At 37.4% G+C, this 27,877-nt stretch overlaps 1 protein-coding gene across 3 annotated transcripts in view; it reads left to right on the top strand.

Moving 5' to 3' along the window:
• Positions 1-575: 575 nt before the first annotated feature.
• The window catches only part of ARSJ (arylsulfatase family member J), a 163,439-nt gene continuing 136,137 nt past the window's right edge, over positions 576-27,877 (top strand). For all 3 annotated transcript variants that reach the window (XR_014263918.1, XR_014263919.1, XM_082462854.1), the window contains exon 1: positions 576-4,203. Coding sequence is in view for 1 of the 3 variants with exons in the window: in XM_082462854.1 (XP_082318980.1) it covers positions 3,803-4,203 (401 nt within the window). In the remaining 2 variants the exon portion in view is untranslated. The remainder of the gene's footprint in view (positions 4,204-27,877) is intronic.

The raw sequence follows: 27,877 nt of genomic DNA, 5'->3' as shown, positions 1-27,877 counted from the left end.
AGGCATAGCTTCAATCCCGTCTCCTGATTAAGCTTTACCTGAATAATTGGTTCACATTAATTTCACCTCTAAGCAATTCTGCTTTTCTCATCTTTTTAACTGAATCAAATAGTACCTTTAATTTTTATATTATCATTCCATAACTAGAGGAGTGTATTTGCAATGTGACCACATCCAAGCCAAAATAAACCTAAGATGTGATTCCACAAGGGAACCTGATGCCTGAACACCAAAATGCCAGCTCAGGAAAGAACCATAAGTTATTGAGGGTCTTTAACTTGGGATTTCATGAGGATGTTAAAACTATTGCTTAGAGTGCATGAAACCAATCCTATAATTAGAAATGCAAAGTCTATGTATTTGAAATATCAGTATAGGTACAATAAAGCATAGGCCATTCAACAGCCTCTGATTTCATTCTCAAGTCTTCCTTATGTATGTGGAAATAATCTTTACCTATTTCCTACCGTGGGTGGGGCACTCAGCTGATGGATTTTCCCCTTTGAGTCCCATCTCATTTGGTCTACCATGGCATGACCATTCTTGTTTCCTGGCTCTTATTACTAACTGTAAGTAGTTCTTAGTCTCCTTTAGTGTTACTCCAGAAATGGCTTTTTTAGGGCTGAGTTCTGCCTTTCCATCCTGCGTGTGGATGGTCTGCATGCCTTGTGTGGGGATTAGAATTCTCTGACTCTGGCAGCTGTGTTCTTTCTGTGCTGTATGGCTGGAAAACATCTTAAAGCCACTTGTGGGAAGAACAGCTTTTGAAAAATATGGGTTTTAAAGTCAGACAGATTTCTAAGTCTGAATTTCCTGCAAAAGAGTATCATAAACAATATAACATCTCCCTCAGTTTTAAGGTCACTTCCTTGTACCACCTTACCCACTAACCACACTAAGTCAGCTTACTTTGTTTTAAAATGTCTTTGAATTTTGTTCCTTCTCTTTTGAATACTTATCTGAATACTTATACAGAATACCACAGAATAGTAGGTATTAAGAGTTTAGGAATGGTTAGTTTATCAGCATATTTCTTCCCTACCACAATGTAAGTTCCACTAGAGCAGAGGCTATACCTGACGTAGTTCACAATTATATTTCCAGCCTCTGGCACTGGCCCAGCTCCTCAAATATTTGTTGAATGGGTGGATATCTTATAAGGTTGGTGGAGAAGGAAGGGAGGTAAAGTGTATAAAACACTGTATAAATACTTACAGATATGTGTGTGTGTGTTTATCAGTACACAGAGTGTTATGGTTAGCACATGGTAAGTATTTGGTAAATGTTAACGTTTATTTTTTTACTCTTGCTTGAAATCTGAACTGAAAATGGCCCTCTTTCTTGTATAGCAACATGGACACTTCTTGTATTATGTCATTGACCTTCCCCAACTAAAAGTAGCTGGATTGATCTGAATGTTTATTTGCATCTTTTCTACTCAAGCACCTGGCTAGACCCACAGAGCTGGGAGCATTACCTCACAGTGCTTTCAATCTCCCAATACTCAGTTCACTCATTACACATTTGGTGATTTAACTCACAGAATTGCCAAGATCACATTTCCAAGCAGGTCTTCTAAAACTGCCCATCTCTCCACAAACTAAACAGAATGGCCTCAGGGAAGAGAACAGACTAGTAGAAGGCTACACATGTTAGCAAAAATAACTGCATAGTGCACACTGCAAGTTTCAAAGGTGTTAAATTTCCATTTGACTAACGTTTTGCTTAGAAACTTAACAGGAACTTTAGCAACAGGACAGAATATAACATTGTAAATCAACTATACGTCAATAAAATAAATAAGTAGATAAATAAAAATAAGTAAATAGCTAAATGAAACTTAGATTTATACCTAGGCAATTGGGAGAATCTGACATTTTATGTGCCAGCATATAGTAGGTGCTCAATAAATAACTACTGAATGAATTTGGGGAGGGGGGAAAGCATGTCTCAGTGGCTCTTGGCATTAATTGCTTCCCCCTACAGATACTATAAATCCCATTCCTGTCTTTGAGTAGGGATTTAAAAACAGGACTCTAGTAAAAGCAGGCATATCTTCACAATCAGGACAAGCTTTTGCTTTACTCCACATAGTTATAAAAAAAAGGGGGGGGGACAAAGTTCCCCGAATTTCTAGATGGGAAATGGTGGTTTCTGTACTGCAGGAGTGCAGACCAGCCTCGTGGTTCCTGAGGGTGAAATGTGTAACTCCTCTTCCTCCCCATGTTCTTGGCTGGAGACACGCTATGGGTAAGTTTGTGGAAACGTAAGGAGAAGGCGATTTCAGTATCTTCGTGTAGAGAGACGCTAATGAGGAAGTCAGGCTGTAAAGGCCAGCAACAGGGAAAGGGAATTCAACTTCACTTGTAGTCGAGACTGTTAAAAAAAAAAAAAAAAAAAAGGAGGCGGGAATAAAAGAAGTAGGAAAAATTGGGGGGAGGAGAGAGAGACTAGAAAAGGAAAACCAGAAGAGGAAGGAAGGAGTGTTATCTACGGAATTTGTTGTTTCTCCCGCTCTTCCTCTCTCACTCCCTCCAGAAGCTAGAAAAAGTTTGCATGCACAGCATTCGGAATGGGAGAGCGGGCTCTTGATTTGCAGACCCGTGAGGAGAAGCGCCCACTTCACCCTTCCCCGTTCCCGCCGCCGTTTTCCCCCTCTCCGGAGGATGGAGGGCAGTCCTCGAGACTCAGGGAAGCGGTAGCCCAGGCGGAGCCCCCTGGATCCAGCAGGGCTCAAGCAGCGGGCAGCTCTCTCTCCGGCAAAACCTCCCCTCCCTGCTCCCTCCTCCTCCCGAAAAGGAAAAAGATCGAACCTCTAAACCGGCTTTACCCCTCCCCCTCTTCCTGGGGGAGCTAAAGCAGAGAGCACCGTTCTGTGATTCACTGGAGAGAAAAGAGGGTGGAGGCAGCAAAGAACTCCGAGTGCCAAAACTAAGTAAGTTTTCTGACAAAACGCACGCAGCTTGCGGCGCCTCTGCCGGGCCACCAACCCCGCGGAGACCAAGTGGGCTTGGCGTGGAGCGTGCACGGGCTCAGGGACCCACTTCGATCCCCGTGCGCCCCAGCAGCGGAGAGAAGGAACCGCTGCTCGAAGTTCCTGCGGAGAAGAGGTGGTCAGCGGTGGAGGGAGATCAGTAAAGAAAGCGGACTGTTTTTGTCATTTCGCCGCCTGGTGAGTGTCGGGGAGATTGGGAAACGCCTCGGAGAAGACCGAGAGAAATAGCTCTGGAAAAGTGGAGAGAGTGATTCGGAGGCCGGTTCACTGCATGCTGCTTGTTATCTGCATGGGTTAGAGCTCTTTTTCGGCGGTTCCACTTCCCAGGTCTTTCCAGGTGACGGGACTGCCGGACCTACGGTCGACCTCGCAACCATCGGTGCGCGCGCCTGCCGGAGAACCTCACTCCTCCGCCTCGAGGGCGAAAAGTTCTGGCCACGAAAAGTTCCTGCCCAAGGTGATTATCAATTCCTTACTTGAATTTTTTTTTTTTCTCTTGAGAACCTTTGGGTGGGGGCATTAACTTTTTGTGTGGAAGCTACTTTGGGGAGCGAGGAGGAGAAAGTGCGATTTGATGGAGAAAAGCGACTCCTTGTTCTCCCACACGTCCCATCCCCTAAGCCACCACGTGTAGAAGATTAAAGTTGTTGGACGTGTTGACAGCTGAGAGGAGCACGGACTTCCTTCCAGGTGGAGACCCTCCACCTCCACTGCCTGTTGGTTCTACCCCTCCTGCGTGCATGTGTGCGCCAGCGGCGGCGCGCGGTGCGTTGTTCTGCCTTGGAGTTTCAGCTGGGACCAGAGTGAATGGCCCCCAGGGGCTGCGCGGGACCTCCGCCTCCGCCACTTCCTTCGCAGGCCTGGGTCTGGCCCGGAAAGATGCTAGCCATGGGGGCGCTGGCAGGCTTCTGGGTCCTCAGCCTCCTCACCTACGGTTACCTGTCCTGGGGCCAGGGCTTGGAGGAGGAAGAGGAAGGGGCTTTGCGACCTCAAACTGGAGAGAGACCGGAGCCCAGCATAACTACCATCTCCCAGCCCCATCTCATTTTCATCCTAGCGGATGATCAGGGATTTAGAGATGTGGGTTACCACGGATCGGAGATAAAGACTCCCACTCTTGACAAGCTTGCAGCCGAAGGAGTTAAACTGGAGAACTACTATGTCCAGCCTATTTGCACACCGTCCAGGAGTCAGTTTATTACTGGAAAGTAAGTGTTACTGCTTCATATATTTATTCCTTGGAGATATATTAAGCACTTAATTATGATCCAGCTCCTAACTTACTGGAGTTGCAGAAGATATGGGGAGCTAAATGTATGAATGAGTGAATGAATGAATGGATCAAATGCATTTAGGTGTGGTGGGAATTAAAATGGATGTCTTCTTGATGATCTTGAAAGTCTCATCACTAGTTTAGTCTCATTTTCCTTACTCTCAGAGCCTGCTGTGAAGGGCCTTCAGAGTTTTAAAATGAGATCAGAACTTGTAAACTCCCACCTACCAACCAGAGGTCTCCAGAAGTGTTCTCCTTTTCTAAATCTATTTTGGCTTTTGAGCATGTTCAGATTTTGTTTCAGGTGTCACAATAGAATTCACAGTCACCATCATTGATAAGAAAAACAGACCAAATTTTTTCTGGACTCTTGGTTTATTCTTTTTTTTTTTTTTTAATAAATTTATTTATTTTTGGCTGCGTTGGGTCTTTGTTGCTGTGCACGGGCTTTCTCTAGTTGCAGCGAGCAGGGGCTACTCTTGGTTGCGGCGCGTGGGCTTCTCATTGGGGTGGCTTCTCTTGTTGCAGAGCATGGGCTCTAGGCGCACGGGCTTCATTAGTTGTGGCACACGGGCTCAGTAGTTGTGGCTTGCAGGCTCTAGAGCGCAGGCTCAGTAGTTGTGGCACACGGGCTTAGTTGCTCCACGGCATGTGGATCTTCCCGGGCCAGGGCTCGAACCCGTGTCCCCTGCGTTGGTAGGCGGATTCTTAACCACTGTGCCACCAGGGAAGTCCCTCTTGGTTTATTCTTAAATCTAGGACTGAATAATCAAAGCCACAGGTAATCACAGAGAGAAGAGGGGCCAAAGAAACGTATGGAAGGCAGTGTAAAATCTGACCAGTGCACATGTGACTCTATTTGGGTCTTTGATAAGTAATTTTCTCTCACAAGATCACTAAGGAAGGCAATGTGTAATTACCAGGGTAGTTCTCAAAATGGGAGAAGATAACAGTTGTAAATGCTCAGCATGAGTTAAACTTCATCTGAAGTTTTCTGTTGCTCCTCACACATCTGGGAATTTTCTGATAAAGAAAAAGCAGATTATTAGGATGCTTAAGTAAGTGTTTTTAGTATTATCGTTGCTTTGCTAAACAGCTAAATATTCTACTTAGGGTGTTCACTCATTTTCATATTTTTACTCTATCCTGTCAGAATGTAGGTTACTATAGCTGATTTGCATGTCCAAATTCAGCCTGTGGAACTGAGATAAACTAGGAGACGCAGAGGTCCAGCTGCCACTGGACAGAGGTAGAAGAAAAGCCTTAGTGGTTTCAGTGTATAAGTCTTGTGATTTCAGTTCCAGGGGACCCTTGCTTCAGTGAAGTTGTTCTTGGAATTGGATCCTATAAGAGTAGCCAGTATCCATTGGAAAAATAAAGACGATTTTGTAGGAATCTCTGTCTTGCAGAGACTTTTGCTTAATACACGATTTCTACTGCTTAGCAAACTGTCACAAGTTAGCATCACTGCCAGAAAAGAAAAAAAAAACAGTCCTTTTCTCTCTTCAGTGGGAGAGTAAAGAAGACTCACTGTACTTCAGAGTCATTTTAAAGGTTAATTGTGGCATCAGAAAGTCAAGGGCATTTGGTATTTTTAAAGGAGAAGATTGTTGGCTGGAAAATAACAAGTCCATTTGATGGCCTGTGGGTCAAGTTCTTCATGTCTAATCCAAACACTCTTATATTTGGTTTATGAAATAAATGAGTCATAAAGGCTCCCTGAACCTCTTAAACTAAATTTATAGAATTTAGATTTATTCAGATAGCCAAGAGTAATTGAAAAACATAAAACTAAATTGTATGAATTTATCTTTCACAATAGAACATTTAAGAATTTTCACTAAAGAAGTTCTTCTTTAGTTTCTAAACATTATCTTGCACTGATAAAATATCTAGGTTTTATCCTTTAATCTTTACGTTAATACATGAAGCAGACATGAGAGTGGAAATAAATCCTCAGTTTTCTTTGCTGTCAAAGGTTGACTCTCCTGTCTTTTCAATGCAAACATCTCATGAGAAGATTTATTCTCCTTATTAAAATTTTCTGTTCAGTGTAATAAGTTGTGTAACTGTTTTATAGACAAAAATTTCAAATAACTACTGTGATTTGACTTAAATTTCTGTTTGAATTAAACAGTTGAAGACATTTGCACTTTCAGTTCTCCTTTTAGACAAATTGCTGGAACCTTCCTTAAATGAACACAGATGTAAGAAAGAAAGTGGTTATGGAAGCCTAGTTCTGGGTCTAATATTCATAATGCAAGCCCAGATAATGTGGTCATTTGTTCTCTCCATGAGTACATATCTATGATTTCTGGATCCTCTAAAGTTAAAAAAAAGCAATAAAAATGTAAATGGACTGAATTATATTGAGGGAAAGAATAGGTTATGTGGAATATGATAGAATTCAAATATCTTCACATTTATAAAGAAAGAGTTTTAAGTGATTGAAGCTGGCACTACTTTTGATACTATTAACAAAACAATCCTCCCTTTATATTTTGCTGGAGTCAAAATGTAAGAATCTATTCCCTTATACTGCACAAATCTATAATAAATTCCAGATTCTTTAATAATTTATGTCATATCAGTCTGGCAATATTGAACATAAGCCAGCCTGTCAATAAGCATTCATTGTGGGCAGATCCCTATATCGGAACTGTGAGGAACAAATAAGTAAGCCCTAATCTCTGGACAGTGATTCTCAAATTTGTGCAGAAAGAATGAGCCAAATGGTAGTAGCTAAAGTGCAGATTTCCAGGCCCAACCAATGACTCAGCTTCAGTGGTCTGGGGGTGAGCTCAGAAATTAACAGTAATTTAACAAACGCGTCAGATTATTCTAATAATGGTACTAATATAAATTGAGTGTTAGTATTAAATGCTAGCATCTACTGAGCAGTTCCTGTGTTCCAAGATAATGCATTTTTATCTCATTTAATCTTTACAACAATTCTGTGAGGTAGTTACTATTGTTATCCCCATTTTAAATAGTTCTGGCAGTAGATTCCAAGAGAGGTAGTGGTGCAGAAGTTCTGTACACTGGGCTTTGAGAAACAACACTGTAGGTGTTCAAAGTTAGACTGGTAATATAAAGTTTGATTGAGAAAGCAGCTGCCTACATTTGGTTTATTTCAAAGTAATTTTTTCACCTTTTTTTAAAAATAGTTTTTCAAATAAAGACATGTAGACATGACATCATTTCTTCTTAAAAGAGAATATAGTGAAGGCCTCAGAAAGAGAATTATGAGTTTTGCAAAATTTAGATGTGTTTCATGCAGACTTTAGAGTTGGAAAGATTGGCAGTCTGAGCTGAATTCATGTCTTGGGCAATAATTTTGTGTTTTTACTATTTTGTTATTCATTTTTCCCGCTTGAAATACCATGATCATTTTTAACAAATGCAAAGGTAACTCAAATAATGTGTATTTGTAATAGGATATTTGATAAATTAATTTCTTTTTACAAACAGCCCCTGCCCCTTACCAAGGGTAATCACGCTCCCAGTTTCTAACACCTTAGATTAATTTTGCCTGTTTTCAAACTTCATATAAATGGAATTGTAGAGAAGGTATTTTTTCATGTCTGGCTTCTTTCTCTTAACACTGTGTTTGTAAAATTTATCCATGTTGTTGCCTGTAGATATAATTCATTTATTCCAATTACTGAATAGTGTTCTTTATATAAATATACTGTAATTTATTCATCCATTCTGTTGCATGACATGGGTTGTTTCCAGTGTTGGACCATTATTAATAGTGCTGCCGTAAACATATTTGCAAATGTTTTTTGGTGAATACAGGTGTACGTTTCTCTTGGGTATCTATCAAAAAGTGGGATTACTGGATTATTGGGATATGTATGTTCAGTTTTTGTAGATACTGTCCAGCAGTTACCCAAAGTGGTTCCACCACTGTACACTCTCATTAGCAATGTGTGGAAAGTTCTATTTGCTTCACATCATTGCTAACATTTGGCATTGTCTTTTTCATTTTAGTCATTCTGGTTGTTATGCACTGGTATACCATTATGGTTTGTTTTGTGTTTCCCTGGTTACTAAAGAAATAGATCATCTTTTCATATTTTTGTGGATTATCTGGATATCTCCTTGTATCCAATTTTTTTGCCTATTTTTCATCAGATGCTGGCTTTTCCTTATTGATTTGTGGCAGTTATTTTTATATTCTATTCCTTTGTCAGATATTTGTATTGCAAATGACTTCTCCCATTCTGCGGCTTGCTTCGTCACTCTCTTAAAAAAGTTTTTTGATGAACAGAGGGTTTTAATTTTATTGTAGGCTTATTTATAATCTTTTTCTTTAGGTCCTATTTGAGATATCTTTGACTAAATCATGATCATGACAGTGGTCTTTTTTTAAGTTTTATAGCTTTATTTTTCTATTTACATCTATAATTCATCTGGAATTAATTTCTAATATGGTATAAGTTAGGATTCAAGCATATTTTTTCCATATGTAAATCCATTTGATCCACACTATTTATTAAAAATGTCATACTTTCTCTACCTCACTACAGTGTCATCTTTTTCATAAATCAGATAAATGTACATGTTTGGGTCTGTTTCTGGACTCTATTCTGCACCATTAGTCTCTTTGTCTATTCTTGTGCCAATCCTACATTCTCTTAACTACTATAGCTCTATAATAAATATTGATATCTGGAATGTTCTTCTTCCAAAATGCTTTAGCTATTCTTTACCAGTTCACTCACTTTAATATGAAAGAAGGGGAGGGTATGGATGTACAGATTCAAAGAGATTGAAAGATTTGGTTTTGGAGAATATGAGGTAGTTCTCTTCTGAATTATTCTACTTTCTAAGTGAAATAACAAATGAGGTCATTAGATGAGAATGAGGATCTTAAGGTTTAAAGACAGAGATAGAAAATATTCTAGGAAAGGGAGAAAGTGAATTAAGTAGGGCAGTGCTGTAAAAATATTGGGCAACAATGAGAGCCCATCTGAGATTTGTGGTCATAAATTTAAACAGAGACCAGTCATTGCTTGTTTTTCTCGCGCCATGTTCAGGTACTTGTGTGCAGAAGAAGCGCTGTTGAAGAGGTGTATTTAACTAGATTTGGACCTTTGCCAAATGAATAGAGTGAGATTATGGACTCTAAACTTGGCAAGGAAAAGGGGAAAACTATAAGGGGTTTATGTTCTCTAAAAAAGTGCCAGGGTCAATGGATTGACTGTCTGACTAGGGTTGAAGTGAGGATACCACAGTATACTTGGAAAGCTGAAAAGATAGATAATGGTAGTTGGAGAAATGCATGCTTGGAATCAAAATTTCATAAGTAGTGCAGTTTTTAGAAGTGATAGGGGAATGGTGCTAAAGTGAGATGGAGGAAAACATCTGAGGAAGGCAAGGTATTAGAAGGGCAGGAAGTTGGATGGATCACTTGGGTGGATATTTAAACCATTAAGAATAATGGGAGAAATTGTATTAAAGAGCACAGTGAGCCAGTTGCTGGAATCATCTGTGACTGAGCGGTGGGAGGGCAGGACCTGGAATTGGATAAAGGACTCTAACAGGAAAGATAGTGAGTCTCTAATCTGTTGCCTGACTTCTCAAAAAAGTTGCACCTTTAAAAAAGAAACAGGAGCCAAACTGTGTAGAAGTGCCAGTGAGGAACTAAGAGGATACCCAGTCCCTGCTTCAGACTCTTCGATAATTGAGGTATGGGTAGAAGACCAGCCCTAGTTGAGAGGCTAGCCAGCAATCAGCTAGAGCAAGAAGGTGGAAGAAATGTCCAGGAAAGAAATGAGATCATAGAGGATTTTGCTAATTACAGACTTTCAGTAACAGAAGGCTCCTTGGAAGGAGTTAGGGAGTTAGAAGGGGAGAAGGATTTAATTAGAGCAGAGAATGTACAGAGATATATAGAGATTAGAATCTGAATAAAAGTAGATACATTGGAAAGATTGGAGTTAGGATGAAGATTCAAATAAAAAGGACTGAAAAGTATGGTGGGATTTTTTCCAGATGATCTCTTAGGAAATGTTAAGTGTCAAGTTTTAATTATAGCTTCTTTCTAGAGATTGATTGAGCTGGGCCTCTTGCCTATCCATAGCCAACCACTGCAGCCACACTGTGTACAGTCAGGCGCACAGTCAGGAGGTCTGGCGGTTTGGTCCAGGAAGACAAGATCTATGTAGGCCTTCTCTATGGACTGCAGTGGGCTGTAGAAGCAAAGGAATGTGTCTCCCAGTAGTTTATAAAGTATTCTTTTTAGATATGAAATTATCAATTAACAATTACCCTAGTGTTGAAAACCCTGAAAAAGTAATTGAATTCTTTCAGTCACTTTCACAGGAGAAAGATTCAAGGAAGCAAAGGGGAGTAGGGTTTGATCATTCCAATTCATAGGCATGTGATACATTCAGAAATATTCCCCCCCCCACCCCACTTAGATCATAAACATCAAGGGTCATGCATGCTTCCTCTTCCATCCACTTCTGTTATCCAAGGCCAAGTTTTAAGTAGTGTTCTACCCCCTAAGAGTACACAATAAAGATCAGTTACTAAGAGTTCACTTATTACATTCATAAATATTTAGTTAATACATAAATATTTAGAAAAATGTTTATGGTTAGAAGTTTGGAAGAAACAGGAGTTTTTCCCAAGCCTCGCTTTGGCTTTAGAAAATGAATGTAAGAGCAAACGGAGAGGGTGGCTTTAAAACCTCACGTATCCATTTCAAAGACAGTGGCTCAATAGACAACACCATTCAACAAATAGCTGCCTTTTCCTATTTGAACATATGGATTTTTCTGACAGTAGAATCATGGTCAAGTAAGCTATTGGCACACCCTTATGATCAAAGTCCCTACTTTTAAATGAGTCTTTTTAAAAAGACACCCTTTGAAGTGAATCCTTATTCAGGTAATTCTGGTGAGTTTCCTGAATAGCTGTCCTGAAAGGTGGAAATATATCCAGGTGCCGAGGGTTCGGATCATTTTGTTTCATCCGTATGACCTCTCCCAGAGATCAAAGAAGGGAGGACCAAAAAGGCTTGGAGCCCCTTCTTCTAATAGGAGCTCAGCATGAAAACGTCTTTTATTTCAAAGTTTAGTTTCATTTGGACTTTTTCCTATAGCAGTATTATGGAATTAGTTTTTATGTAATCTTTTTCCGTGCTTTACTTTGATATAATTAGAGTGTGTTGCAATGTTCTTTTCTCATTCCAGATATTAAATATTCCCGGGAGTGTAACTTCATTGAGACACTCATTTCCCTGTGTGCTGTATTGCAAAAAAACACTTTTTGTGTCTTCTCCTTTACTCCCTCTGTCTTCTAATTCACCCAACACATTGGTTTTGCTCAAACATGACTATCACTGCATCACCACCCTCGGCAAACTAGGGAATTCCTAGTTCCCACTGACTACCACAGAATGGGGAAAGAAAGTGATTTTTACTGAGGGCCTTCTTGTGCCAGTTGCTTTTCAAACATCCTGATATTTGATCTTCACATCCACCCTGAAGGTAAAATATTTTTATTATTTCAAAAAATATGTATCAAATATTTAACAAATGTCCTCATTTTATGGATGATATATGAATGTTATAGAGAAATTATACAAGTTGTGGGTGGTCATACGGCTTCTAAGCAGCAGAACCTATATTGGAACCTAAACTCGTGTGGCTTCAACAAAACCCTTGTTGTTTTCATCACCCCATTCCATCTGCCATGAAATTTGTAAGCACCTTAGTCCTGTCTTCAAAAAAATTTTAGCCTTATCTTTCTCTGTCTTCAAACTCTCTACTCCAGAGAAAAGAATGATTCACTGTTTCTCGAGCACGTCTTATACTTGACTTTCTCCCTCCTTCTGCACGTACAGTTTCCACTCCTTGGAATTCACACCCTATCTCACTTGGCCCAAATGCCAGCCACTCATTAAGTCATTAAGACTCAACTAAAATACCACCTTCCCTATACAGGTTTCCATGATTCCTTAGCCAGAAATACTTATTCCAATGATGACCTTACATAATTATTTCTATTACTGTCATATTAGGCATGATTTTCCACCTCGTTCACACGCTGGCCCCCTGAGTAGCAAGACTGATTTATTACCTCCATAAATCGTGCAGCAACCAATCTAGTGCTTTGTACTAATAGGCACAAAGAATACATGTAAGGAATGAATGAATGAATGAAGAGATGAATAAGCAATCATTTAAATATTTCCATCTGGCAGGCAATGTGACAAAGCAGAAATGACATAAAATATATAGTGAGGAAATCTGAATTACAGTACTGATTCAGCAAATTTCTATGACCCTTGAATGAGTAATTTAATCTTGCAGAGACTCCATGTTTTCATCTGTAGGATAGGAATAATGATAATCTCAAAGGTTATAGCACTTGAGATAACATATATGAAAATAGCTTGAAAACTTTTAAGTATTATATAGTTTTTAAGTAAACATTCTTCTACGTTTAGAGCTACAGCTCCATAATGTTTAATCACATACTAACTTTAAAAGAACTGACTACTTGTTCTTTTTAAAAGCTGTGGGTATACTCATATCTCTTTTCCAGTTTCAATCTGTAAGTACAAAAAGTTAAATTCCATGTTTCAATTTTAATATATTTTATCCACCAGGATTTCTCATATATTTTTGTTCTGAAATGTCCAGGAAGGTGATTAGGGGTGTATTTTTTAAGTTTCTACACTTGGAGATTGTGTGTGTTGTTGCTGGTTGTCACACTTGTCATGCTGCTGTCGTCATGCTTGGCCGAATCTGCTGGAAGCCTGCTGAGGCTGTGACAAGCAAAAGTAGATGTATGTTTAAACAGTGACATTAAGAGTACCACACTAAATGAGAAGAATTAAAAATTGGGTAATGGAAAGGCCAGTGATTAATTACTTCAAATTCCTTCAGTCAACAATCATTTTAAAACATTTTCTTGAATATCATTACTACATCTTATTCAGCTTTGAATGCTAGCTCACCCCAGGGACTACCACTCAGTAGGTGTGCATTAAAGAGTTTTAAAATAAGACATTGTTCTAGGCTTCATGGTGATTGAAATTTCACGTGCTTTATGATCACTATTTCATTAACTTCCTAAATGATTATATTGCCTGCAGTATTTGAATCCACACTCCACCCTAAGACCTGAGTGAAATCTCTGCAACACAGTCAAAATCATGCCACTCCCTGCTTAAAAATCTTTTAGAAACTGCCACTACCTGTAGACTAAAGCCCAGTTCCTAAGCATTCCATATAAGGACCTTCAAAATCTGGCTTCTGCCAAGATTCGGGTACAATCTCCCAACACTTTTCCATTTATACCCTCTTTGGATTATCACTGCCAGGGTACTTGTACTTTCCCACAAGGGCTATGCCCCTTAACCCCCCTGTTCCCTTCTAAGCAGAATTCCCTTTGCTAGAATGTTCTTCATTCTCCTCTGGGAAAACGCCATTGCATCCTTCCAGACCCTCTATGTCCCTCATCTCCCCTCCAATACTTCTCTGATCGTTTTACACCTTTATACACATTTTCTTGGGTATAATAAGATGTGGCAGCCAAAAAAGTGATAGAATTCTTAGAATTCAAAGGCATGTTGCACATGATTTTTTCCAACAAAGAACATTGTTGATCATTTTAAAGCAATAAATGGGACTCTTCTCTCCACTGACCAGACAGAATCAGTATCATGTATCCATCATATCACCAACACCAGTCTACTAACCACCTACACCTGGCAGGAGAAAATAATTGCTAGGTCATTGTACCCTTGCTGAGGAGATGCATTGATACGCTTTCTCAATACTTGGTTGTTCTCCAGCTTGCTGGAGAGGGTAAGGGAACCAGATCTGGATGAGAAAAAGGCTGGGGAAACTAACAGGACCCTGTGAGAGTACTGGATTATTCCATGCACAGTGTATATACAAGCTGGATAAGCATGGTTTGGCAACGTTCAGAGTCTGAGAAGGTCCAACCAATAGGTGGACACAGTAGCAGGAACCTGAGTGGCAAACAATACTCGATTAAATTAAATTCATGACCACAAATCCGAAATAGGCATGCAAAAATGCCCCAGTGATCCCCTAACCTTCCTCTAGTATATGTCCAATTCTTCAGAACTACTATTTCAAGATTTCTCATCTCCTCAGATTGTCAATATCCCCTCATCAGCTCATTACTTTTCTTCACAATTCCATTGAGAGGAAAGAAGCAATAGTGAATTATCTCTTTCCTATCACCAGTATAAAATTTCCTGACCTACGGGCATCGACAGCCATGTCTCTGCCTTCCTTCCTCCAGTAGGGCATTGAAGTGCTGGAACCTGTCAAAGACACGTGCCTCCCAGAGCTCCTTCTCCCCTCCTCACGCGCCTGAGTCCTACAGTTTTACCGTTTCTCTCCTTCGTTATTAATTTTTATGTCTCTACAAAACCATTTCCATCAGCATGTAAATGAATTTAAGTTCCTTCTGTCTACAAACAAAAGCAAAGCAAAAAAGTTAATTGACCCAATTTCTCTGCTCTCCTACCTAGCAAAAATTCATGAGTTATCTATACTTGCGAGCTCTGCTCTAATTATTAATTTATACTATATTAGTCTATACTATAATTATCAATCTATACTATAATTTTGATAGTATAATCTTATACTATATTAATTGTATTATGTATGCCATAATGTATACTAAACATATACTGTATTATAATATACTAAACATATATTATACTATATTATAATATAGTATATTATACTATAAATGTATACTATAAATGATCATTAATTTTAAGATTTTTAATAAATCTGTAATTTATTACAAATTTATAAAAAGATTGTGCCATATTCTTGAATATGAAGAGCTCAAGAATTTTTTAATTGTTTTATTAGACTTAAAAATTATCTTTGAGATTGAACATCATGAGGTTAAAGGCAGTGTTATATCCTTTGAACACATCAGGTTCTTGCATAAATAAGGCCATAATAAATGTATAATAAATGTATGTAAACTGAGTAATTCATACTCATCAAATTAAAGTTTAATTTAGTTTAGATTTTTTAACACACTTAAAAATATAAGCTCAGGGCTTCCCTGGTGGCGCAGTGGTTGAGAGTCTGCCTGCTAATGCAGGGGACTCGGGTTCGGGCCCTGGTCTGGGAAGATCCCACATGCTGCGGAGCAGCTGGGCCCGTGAGCCACAACTACTGAGCCTGCGCGTCTGGAGCCTGTGCCCTGCAACGGGAGGGGCCGCGATAGCGAAAGGCCCGCGCACCGCGATGAAGAGCGGTCCCCGCACCGCGATGAAGAGTGGCCCCCCGCTTGCAGCAACTAGAGGAAGCCCTCGCACGAACCGAAGACACAACACAGCCAAAAATAAATAAATAAATAAATAAAGTAGCTATAAAGTCAGGCTTACTGAAATATAATTTAAAAAAAAAAGAAGAATGATGATTTAAGTATAAAAAAAAAATATATATATATATATATATATAAGCTCAAATACTTGAAATCAGTTTTTTCTTTGATCCTTGTTTGGTTGTCTTTGTAATGCTATAAAATTAATTTAATTGTACATTTTCTAGCTAAAGGATTTAGTTGAAGATAAAATATTGGTAGTGGAGATGTACCATTTATATGACACTTAAGGAATATATTTTGTATATTTATATTATTCTCTAATATATATTCTCTAATCTATCTATATATGTATTATGTATATATCTCTCAATATATTCTCTAAGCCTCATAACTTGGGGATAATTATTAATATCCACATTTTACATAAGAAGAAATCAAGCTCACAGAAGTAAAGTGTCTTGGCCAAAATCCCATAGTAAGTAATGAGACTAGAATTCCAACCCCCAAAACTATGATTTTGCACTACATTACTCAGATGGTTGACAGGATGGGTTTGGTAGCTGCACAGGTTATCTTTAGAGTAGAAATAAATGAATATCTTATTTAAGTAAAACAACAAAAAGCTAAATATAGTTATTCTAAGAACCAGAAACTCATTTCAAACTGGCTTTCCCATTCAATTTGGGAAAACTGGAATCTGTTCTTGCTCTTCATTTGTTTCATATATAAATTAAGGATAATGTTATTAGTTTACCTTTTAGAATTTGTAAGAATACTTAAATTATTAATAAAATTATCAACCACCTGGAGAATTTGTTAAAGCATTTATTCCTCTGGGCTCTTCCCCAGAAATTTGTTTCAGAAGGTCTAGGGTGAGGCCTGAGACACCAGATCACTAACAAGCTGCTTGGTGATAGTGAAGTTGCTCGTCAGAAACCACAATGATTAACACTGCAATACAGTTTTAGCCTTTAATGTTCCAAGACTATTTATTACCATCTTTATCTCTCTTTTTTTCACCATTTATTTAACACCTACTCTATGCATATGACTATTTAATTAAGTACTATCCAAGCTGCAAGTGCAGTTGTGTTTTTCCTCCTGTGTTCTACAATTGAAAGCTTGTTTCAGGTCTCAAAGGTCTAACTTTTGAAGAGACACCTTCTCTATTAATGTGTTTCTGCTTTCCCATAGAATGAACGATAAAAAGATTCCTATTTTGGGCAAAGCAGTTGGCTCAAGAGCAAAAAGCAACTGAATTTCTAAGGACTAAATCCTAAAATTAAAGGTGCTAGGAGATATAGACATTTTGGCACACTACTCTTTTCTTTTAGAACCTTTCTACTACAATGACAACTTGAAGAAAGTGGACGTTTATTTTGGGGTCTTGTTTAAATCAAACTATGGATTTGATCTGATTTGCATCAGTCTCCAGATGAATACATGTATATCCTAATTTTCTATAGTGTTGTACATAGTCTGAATTAGCTGAGGAATTCATTGTAATCGTTTAAAAGAAAATTGGGCCATTTGGATCAGTAGTCTGAGAATTGCTAGAATAATTTAATGATTTGGTTCCAACAATAGAACTTTTCAGGTCTGTTTTCTGATATGGCTCTGAATGATCTCAGATGTCAAAATAACAAAACAAAAAACATAAGTAATTTAGAGTTTTGTTGAGGCAAATGTTTATATCGTCACTTAATCCTCACCACAAATCTGTGAGGTAGGTGAATGTTACTATTTCTCATTCTTGTAAAGGGGATTCCCAAAGTTAAATGCATATCCTTAGATGTTCTATAGGGAAAAAGACTATGCATTGACTAATTTGTCAAACTCAGTGTAAGCCTTCATGAAGCTTCCCATTACCATTTAATGGTTCATGAGGTAATGACCCTTGATTTAATTGGGCTTCTTGTTTTTGTTTCCTTGAAATTCATTCATTATTCATTCATTCATTCAATACTGAGCACCTACTCTGCCAGAAACTGTTCTAGGCACTGGGAAACATATCAGTTGACACAACCTCCAAAAATCCCTGTTCTCGTGGGATTTATTCTAGTGCAAGGAGACACAAATAAATAAAATATATAGTGTGCTAGAGGGCAATATGCCCTCAGAAGGAAAACATAGCAGGAAACAGGATGGGAATTAAGAGGTTAAGGGTTAAGGGTTAAGGGTGAAGAGAGCAATATCATGGAGGTCAGGGAAGGCTTCACTAAGAAAGGAGGTGAAGGAGGGAGTCTCGTATGTCGCTGCTCCAGGCAGACAGTAACCACACAGGCCCTGTGACAGGGGCACCCCTGGTGTGCTCAAGTACCATCAAGAGGCCAGTCCAGCTAGGCTGGATCAGAGAGGGGGTAGGGGAGAGTAGGAGGAGGTGAGGTCAAGGCAGTTAAGGGAGCCAGATCCTGTAGTACAATGAAGGCCAAGGCAGGGAATCTTGACTTCCACTCTGAGTGAAATGGGAGCCATTGGAAGGCTTGGAGCAGAGGGATGACATGACCCAACTTTGGTGTTAACAGAATTGCTTTGGCAGATGTATTGAGGATAGATCCTGGAGGTAAGGTTTGCAGCAGGAAGACCTAGTAAAGAGACTATCGCACTAACCTGTGTGAGAAATGATGGGGTGTGGAGAGGAGTGATGGAGAGGGGTCAATTCTAAGTACATTCCACAGGTAGAGCAGACAGAATTTTTGGATGGACTACAAATGGGTTGGATGGTTGGAAAGAAAAACAGGAATCAAGTACAACTTCAAGGTCATTCATTCTGCTATTAGCAAAAAAAACAAAAAAAATAAAATAAAAGTGCTCACTCAAACAGGTAAAGTTACTACTGATCACAAATTATAGGAACTTCTTTGACAATCACATTGTACACTTCAAAGCCCATCAATGAAAAATAGCCTTTGCTTCTCCATTCTCCTTTGCCTGACTCCCTGAGGTTTGAAGTATTGCAGTAATATTTTTTTTCCATTATATATATAATATATATATATTTCATTTCACAGTATAGTTTGGGGAAAGAGTAGTAGATGGGGGTCAGAAGATCTGCATTTGAGCATTTGATTCTGGCTCAGCCACTCACTAGTATTTCAAAACAAAGACAAAGCAGCACAGGTAAATGTGGAGGAAGAGGCTTTTTAGGGCAAGGATGGCTGCCCATGGGCCCCAAGGCTGTCCCAGGATGGCATTGACTGGGTGAATTCACCATTCCCATCACTTTACCAGATTGGATTTACAGGCACAAACTCTGCACAGCCAGAGTTTCTTAGATGGTTGATGAAAAAAGAAACCAACAAGAAGAGCCAAAGTATGAACTCAACATTTCTCTCTATTTCCATCATGCTGAAAATGCTGCTCCTTCAGACAGATCAAATACCAAGTGTCTGCAAACAAACACGCACACACCTACACATATCTCCCTTTCTCTTGGATTAATGTCAATGCCAACGAGTCTGGACAGTGCTTTGTGGTTGGCCCTGCACCTGTAATTTTAGAGTTATGATATTAAGGCTTTACTCCTTACATTACATTGTTTTTAATTTAAGGTACACCCATTTTGTTTCTCAGTTTAAAATGACTAAAAATAGAATATCTGCTTTTATTTTTAGAAAAGCAGGCATTTTTTTAAAAAAACATCCCCCGTTGGTGATCTCTTCTTTTCGTTCTTCAAGTTAGTAAAGCACTTCCTAAATAGCTTATGAACCGCCCTGAATAAGTTGTATTACCGCTGTTGTTTTCTGGACCAAAGAGTCAGTCAACAGCTGTGCAGACCCTGAGAAAAGGTTTATTGAGAGGAATGTTTGTTTCCATTCATTCACCTTAGTTACCCACCTATTGAGATCAAAAGGTCCAACCTTGTCTGATGTAACAGCGAACCCACATTTTCCTTTTCTTGGATTTTAAGGACAAGCACTGCAAAAAAATCTCTTACTGATGCAAAAGAAATTTTTCAATGATTTATTTCTTAAAGAATGCTGAATCTAAAAGAATCTTTTGCAATTTTAGATCCCTCCTGTAAGTCTCTTAGTTTTAAATCTTTGTGTGAAACTGTAGTCAAGCCACATTCTCTTGTCACATGAGTGTTATTTCACTTCCCAAGTGCTGAAGGCCTTCCCCTGGTCTCCAAAGCAGGATTTTAGTATCACATCCCTGGCTGTCTACACAGGAACCACACTGCTGTCTCTTTCTCCATTACTTATTTTTGACCTCAAGGAGCTGGCCAGTTCACACATGTTTGTCTGCCATAGGTAAATTTGTTTATTTCCTTGTTGGACTTAAAACGTGTTCTGTGATTTACAAACTCTATTTTTTTTTTTTTTAACTGTGGAACTTTTTATTCAAGTGAATTTCTTTGATGGAATAGCCCAGTATACAAAACATATAAAGCAGAGCTGCTGGCAGGGCTTCCCACCTTCAACCCCTTCCTTCTAAGGTAGACTCAGGGACCCTCTGCCCAGTCTCCAGGGCTCCTGGGTCATTGTTTGAGATACTCAGGCCTATTTAATCTACTCTGGGAGTAATTTTCCAACATGTCAAGGAAGATGGATTACTGACTGAATGCTACAAATGAGTACCTTTTCAATAATCTCTCTCAAGAATATAGAATACAGGCATCAGTGTATAAAATGTAAAAATAATGACACAGAAGGAGCAGCAACAAAAAGCCACCAATCTCTTAAACACATTTCTTACAGAAAATGCTTTGATTACAGCATATTTTTTTTTTTACAAATTATGATGTTCGTTTTGATGCTTTTAAAGAATCGATAATAGCTTCTAAAGATGAGGCAATTCAGTAATAATCTTGAGGTATTGTAATACTACAGTGGAGGGGGCATGCAAGACTTTAACACCCAAAGGAGGGGACATGGAGGTACGTGGGAAATAATAATGAAACCACAATGCTTATACAGCGGAAAAGGCTTTTCAGGTGTCAGATTTTCAAGGTTTCCTCTTGTCATCAAATACCATTTCAATATCCCAGTAGAGAGAAAAGAGTAGGAGGAAATTGCTATTCAATAACTAAGTTGTAGTTAACATGTTGTAGAACAGTTATTGGGAACTAACATTTAGAATTTGTTCTCCTTTGTAGACTTTATAAAATGCCTACTATACTTCAAATGACTCATTATTATTTCTCTAATTCTACAGCAGGAGAATCAGTTGTTCAGATGAGAAATGAGAAGTTGATAAGTCATAATAGTAAGAGAGGAAAAGAGAACAAAAATTTAAGAGACAGTTAGTGATAGAATGGACATTACTTAATACCTGAATGAACATAGCTTGAAGTAGAGGAGAAACTAGACGGTTTTCAGAAAATTTCTATTCGGGTGATTGGTAGATCATAGTAACATTAACCAAAATAGGCATTAATCAAATTTCAAAGTGGAGAATATTCTGACTTTAAGCCATGCTATTTGGCTTCATATTTGTACTCCATTTTTCAGAAACAAAATACTATTTGGTACTATGCAACCATATACAACATTCTGATGAAACAGTTAATCCTATGTTGATTGTAGATGCCAAATGGTCTAAAAAAATCAAGCTAAATAAATAGAAAGTGAAACATTAGCGAGTGTCTGTAAAATTTGTGTTTAAATGCTATAAGTGATCGTTGTACCTATATAAATAAAAAAAGATAGCAAACTGAGTCTCCTCTAATAAATGTTGAAATTCATAAAAGATAAAACATGAAACATAAAAATTGTGAATCACTATATTGTACATCTGTAACATATATAATATTGTACATCAACTATACTTTAGTTTTAAAAAAAGATATGAAACAAATGAAATGCTGTTTCTCTCTTACCCTGGCCTTTCATAAAAGCTAAATATTCTGTCTCCCTTGAGACTGTGAAATTGTTCACAGGTTCACATATGTCCCTGATGTTCTAACAGCTAAATGTCTTGGGGAACTTTATTACTCTGACTCATGTTTGGCCAGAATGATTCAATATTAGGGAATTAATTCACTAGGTCAGGACTGGTCTGTGCATTTGAAACATTAAACAGAAGATTTTTTTAAAGGAAATGTCATGCATATTTAGAGGTAAAGCTGTTAATGGGACGGAACACTGCACTGAGGGTAAACAGAAATCATTTCTCCATCACCCCAACCCCACAGTATGCTATTGGTTTATGAGGTATATGTTCTGGGTGAGCCATTCAAAAATATGTCGACGGCAATTTGAGGCAGATTACTTAATGTAACAACATTTGCCTGCAAAGAAACATTCTTTTCAGACAGTTCTAGTTATTATTACAATTTTTATAGTGCTTTAAAGTCACTATTTTAAGAAGAAAGGAATCATTTTATCCCCCTCCCAAAACTCAAATAGTTTTGATTCTGGAGAAGTTATTAAAAGGGTAAGTGGAGTATAAAAATAAAAAGAGTGTGTGTAACCTGTGTGAGGGCTTTGGTCTTGAAAGAAAAGCAAGAGAGAAATAGTGTGGTAATTTAAAAAGTAGCAGGTTCAAAGGGAGGGTATTTTCAAGATACAGACAAACACTTGAAGAGGTGGGTGAAGGCATAGCAGAAAATAGAGGGGAATTTAGTGGAAAGTAACTGATTAAACAAAAGAGAGAGGTAAAATCGTGCCACAGTTGCCCTCTTCTTAGCCTATTTGAAATCTTATTTATCCTTAAAGATCCAGATCAGTGTTTTCCAAATATGCTATGCCTTAAGCCCGGTTATATATACATTCATATATATATATATATATATAAAACACTTGTGTGTGTGTGTATATATATATATATATATATATATATATATATATATATAAAACAGCTAAAGACAAAATATTCAGGTTAATATATTAAGAGAAAAAATAGCAAATCTGTGATGCAGAGACCTGACATTTACCAAAGCTAATGGTTTACAGACCTTCTTTAATTATCATAGGTGTCTGGTTTGGGGAACGTAGTACAAATAGAAAAATAATTAATGGATTCCTTAACCTCTCTACACATGGGGAAACATGAGACTGCATTCTGTCTTTAATGGTAACCTTGATAACACTGTTCTTGGCTACTGGTTAAGCATATAATTTTTTATTTAGCACTAATTTTGCTTCTGTAACTCTCCCCAGTTAGACTGGATTTTCATAGTGCAGTGCTTTATGTACAGGAACACTAAGTAAGGTGACTGATTTTTCATCTCCTTTTTTACTGGGCCGCCTCATTCAGTTCAAGTTGCATCAGGAGAACTGCTGTTCAACTTTCTTTTCCATGGTAGTTTGGAAGGAGAGAGTAAGATGAAATAGAGGCTCCAGGCATTGGCAACAGCTGGAAGGCATCCCTAATTAGACTCCAGGCAGACTTGGGCCATGTTTATAATTTTCCGTGTGCTGGCTTACAGTTTCTTTTAAAAAGTTCCCAAAACAACATGAAAATTTAAAAAGATTTGCTGCACTTGTATATGTCACACAATACAAAGCTGTTTTCTTGAGCACCTTAGCATGGAACATAGAATGGTAATCACTGACTCCTAACTTAGGGGATGTTGTCCAGAGAGGATGTCTTAGAAGGTCTGTGTGCTAGACCGATTTGTTATTTATGCATAAAAGTTTTACAACTGCCATTACATCATAAGATTAAAAGATGTATTTAAGCCATGTAGATGAAATTCTGTCTGACTTTTAAGGTTTTTTCTCACATAGGCAATTTGGAGTCTTTCTTGCAAGTTAATGTTACTTTTTTTTTTTTTAAAGAAATGTAAAAGAAGCAAACCATTGTGTTCAATATACAAACAAATCAGTGGCCATGAAATATGAGAACATATGTAGTACATTTATGCGTATGGTTTTGTGCTCAACAACAGAGAACTTGGAGTTAGGTTTTGTTTTTCAATGTTGTATACTGGAAAGATGGATTTAAAATTCTCCTACTTGATGGAATTAAAAATCACATTTGTTGCAGAAGAAATTTAAAGACCCATTGCCATTCTCAAATAAATGGTTAGTTGACTTAATTTTACATTTTATTTTCCAGTAAAATGTATTGCTTATTAGTGTTGCAGTCATACAGGATTTATTTTTGTATTAACTTTTCTCAGGAGAGGTTTCTGAAATTAATTTTTTAAAAGAAGATGTTTAAAGATGGTAATAAAGATACATAAATAAAATGGAAATAAGATATGTAAATAAAAGCTATGTAAATTAAAAAATACCTTAGGCAGAGCTGAATATAAAAGAACTGTCATCATCCCAAAGCATCAGACATCATATTGAAGCCTTAATGCTATTAACTTACTATGTAATGAGTCCCCCTCAAGGCCTGCCTCCATAAACCTAGCCTTGCCTAAAAACATTTCATAATTATGAGCAGCCCACAGTTATTTAAAACACTAATTATTCTAAAGTAAAATATATTCTCTATGTACGATACATAAATAAATACATAATTATGTAGGTTCATCTTACCTGTACAGCTGCAACAGCTTGTGAAATGGTCCATGGCCACCATTCTCTTCATTCTGCCATTTTTTTTCCATTAAGCCACTGAAATTATCTTACTAAATTGCATATTGGATGGTACTCTTGACAATGGGGCGCCTACGTCTTGGCACAAAAAACCCCTCACAAACCAGCCTCTTGTTATCCTCCCAGACTCCTTTCTCATCACTCCTCCAAGTACCCTGTAACCTACTTACATCTGATCATGTCACCATTTCATGAACTTATCTCTTTCTCATGCTTTTATGCCTTTTCATGCTGTTCCTTTTGTAATGCCTTTTACCCCTTTCTCATCCTGTGATTTATCCTTCAAAACTCAAGTCAAATTTTACTTCCTTTGCTTATTCCTGCAGATGGGTTTCTCCTTTTTTATTCACACATTTTATTGACACTTACCAGTACTACAGTTCTTCAAAGGCACAGGCCTTGTCTTAAAATCTTAAATTTGCCTTGTATCTGACATTACATGGCATATAGTAAACAGTCACTAAATATTTATCAAGTGAATATGTGTCTTACTGATTTCTAGTATATTTGTAATATTTCTTAATATTTTTGCTTTTCATAGCTTAGATCCTCTTCTATTTTTTCTTAACTCTTTATGTTCTAAGGGAACAATATATTAACAACACCCTGTAAAAAGAGGAGACTCCTTTATTATTATGAATAATTTGGATCCTAATTTTTTTTTATTCTAAGTGTTTGTTTCTATAGTGTAGGCTTTATCTCACTTTCTTGCAAAATCACTATCCTCCCCAATATTATTCTCATATTTTTAGACAAAGAAATTTTAAAAGATATTTTAATTTTTTTTCAGCTTGGGCATATAGCTCAATGAATATTCAACTTCTCCAGTGTTGACTTGAAAAATTATTATATTTCAATTCATGTCTGTTTTGTTAACTTGTCTCATCTACTCATTCAGTCTTGTTTAAGAGATGGGGTTCAATGAATACTTGGTTATAATTTAAATTATATCTTGTTCCAGATAATTAGAGAGAAGCCTAAGTCAAGTCAGTTGGAAATATAAAGACAAAGAAAAGAGAAAGGGAAAAAGAGAAATTATCATCAGACTATAATCCAAAGAGCTACCATTTGGATATAATTGGCAAAGAAGCATAAATATATATTGTGCATTTTCCAGATATTTTATATCCACTTGGATTTTATCACTAATATCAATATATCCTGTGGATAAACAGTTATCTTATATCTCTACTATAAATTTCAAATCAAAGCTTTTAAAGTTATAAAATTATTGTATCCTTACTGAATAATTTAATTTTACTTATTATAAGTGAAAAGATTTTTTATTTTTTACATTTCTTAATATATTAATTTTCTGATTAAAATCAAGATACAATAGGGAGAGGCTGAATTATGTAATTTGTCTTCTCATAAGTAAGATGATGTGTTATTATCCCAGAACAACTTGGGAATGGGTTTTGTTTCTTTCTGTAGCAGCTTTGGACATAGTCAGTTTGCTTAAGTTGGAGTTACATGATAGCTAAACAATTTCCAAAAGGTAATTTTCATTAAAAAAAAAAAAATCCAGAGAAGAAAATCCAAAGCCTTCTCTGATTTAAAAAAATGATGGTTATTTTCAACCACATAAGCAGGAAAGTTCCCCTTCCTAACCAATTTTAAATTCCAGTTAAGTTTCTTCTGTCCTTCCTCATATTCAGTGGGATTAGAATACTTACCATAAGCTATCATTTTCATAACTTAGAAATACCTTAATTCGTTCCTTAGCCTTATTTCCTTGAGCTTTTGTTTTGTGGAGTGTTTTTCTGTTTCATCATGATTGGGTTACACATGTAATAAGAACTCGATGTGAAGTAAATGTTAGCAAAGGACTTAGTTTTCATAAACTATATAATGGTTTATATAGATATATTTAAACTCTAATTTATATATAATAAATGTATGTGATTCGAAAAGAACATTTTGTGACAATAGCTAATTTCCTTACAAAATAAACAAAACTTATAAAATAAAATAATATAGACTAGATAAAATAGAATAGAATAATCCAACCAACTTGCATTCTTCCTAATAGAAGTTAATTTACATGAAATTTTTTCACATAAAAAAGTACATCAATGAAGATAAACAGGTTGCATGTATATCTACTAGGCAGTATCATTTAAGTTTCTGATATTAGCACTTTTTAACTTATAAAAATGGCACTTTATACCTAATATATATATTAATAAAAAGATGATACAATGTTAAGAAGTCGTAAATACTATTAAAAAAATAAAGCAACTTAAGGAAAAAGAGAGTGAGAGGAATTGCCCTATTTCTATAGGGCACTCAGGGTAGGTGTCTGTGAAGAGGAAACATTTGCAACTTGAATGAAATGAGGAATAAGGTAAGCCCACAGTTGATCCAGGCTGAGGGAGCATCAGGGACAAAGGGCCTGGGATTGGAGCCGGCTTGGTGTTGTTGAGAAATGGTCAGGACGCCGGTGTGGAGTGAATGAGCAGAGCATGGTAGGAAATGAGAACAGAGGCAAAGTCAGGGGCCAGACCATGTATGGTCCTTAACCCAAGCGTGGTGAGATGCCACAGAAAAGGTTTTGAGCAGATGTACCATGATCTAATTTATATTTCAAAATGATTTTTCTTGCTTTCAGTACCTCAGTCGGATTGTATGAGGCAGAGGACTCCAAATTCACAAAATAAGGTTAGTGTGTCTCCCAGGATAGAGTGGAATTTGCTTTCTCTTCTCATAGCCGCTTGAATACTGGGCTAAGTCAAGAGAAGCTGGTCCACAGAAGTAAACGTTCATCCACAAGCAAGCCTCTACTACAAAATATGCGCTCTCCCACCTGCACGAATGTAGTCTGACTCCCCATGCTTCCAAGGCAAGCTTCCCCACTCCTACCCCAAACCCTACCCAAGTGTTCAGAAGCAGGGAACACCACCACACCTCACTGTAGATTCCAGGAGCCTCCATAGCTTATTATCTAATGCTGGCCATCTGGCGAGTGTAGGGCCTTGTCCCTCATCCCAGCCCACTAGTGGAAGAGTTTGGTGGAGTTAGGGCAGCATCATAAATAGGCAGCTCACAGGTCGTTTCCAGGCCCTTCACTGAAGCACCTGTACACTACTATCAGAGGATCAGTGAGGACCAAAGAGTCCATTTATTTTGGCCTCTGGACAAGATAAAAATCTCTAAGAAAGAGACTTGTTCATGGTATTCTTTGTTTCTATTAAAATTACAAAATTGTCATTTGCAGTGTTTTCAAAAAAAGCACTCTTGTTTTAGCTACTCAGAACTTCATAAACTATTCCCTATTCAGCTAAATATTTTCATGTTTTGCCCCAAGCAGAGTGAACATACTTGCTTTAAAATTTGAGCAATTGCCTTTAACTTTTTTTTGAATATTTCAGCTATAAAGATATTTAAGGCCTTTTTATAAAAAGTGTGAGCTCAAACATGCGTAATGTGAAAACACATTAACTTAGAGATTATATTGTCTAATTAAAGACATGGTTATCTGTTTTTCCCTCATCTCAATGAATATATGTCCTTTATCTTTAGTTCAGAAACCTTTATAATTGTAACAGCACTTTAATCAAAGGTAATCAAAATTAGTGTGCTTTGAAACTTTATTTTCTTAACACGTTTTGGTTAAATCAGTGCTCTTTATCCTGAGGCATTACATTATTCATGAGTTGTTGGCACATTTAGGTAAGTACTTGTCAGTAACCATGAGGATCCCTGGGTGGGGTTTTAGGTTTGCTAAGGCTACAGTCTACACAAACTGCAAGTTTCAATACA

Source organism: Balaenoptera physalus (genome assembly GCF_965194825.1).
Source record: "Balaenoptera physalus genome assembly, chromosome: 5".
In the NCBI taxonomy this organism is placed as follows: Eukaryota; Metazoa; Chordata; class Mammalia; order Artiodactyla; family Balaenopteridae; genus Balaenoptera; species Balaenoptera physalus.
Note: the sequence above shows the minus strand (reverse complement) of the source record. Positions and strands in the feature narration are given on the sequence as shown.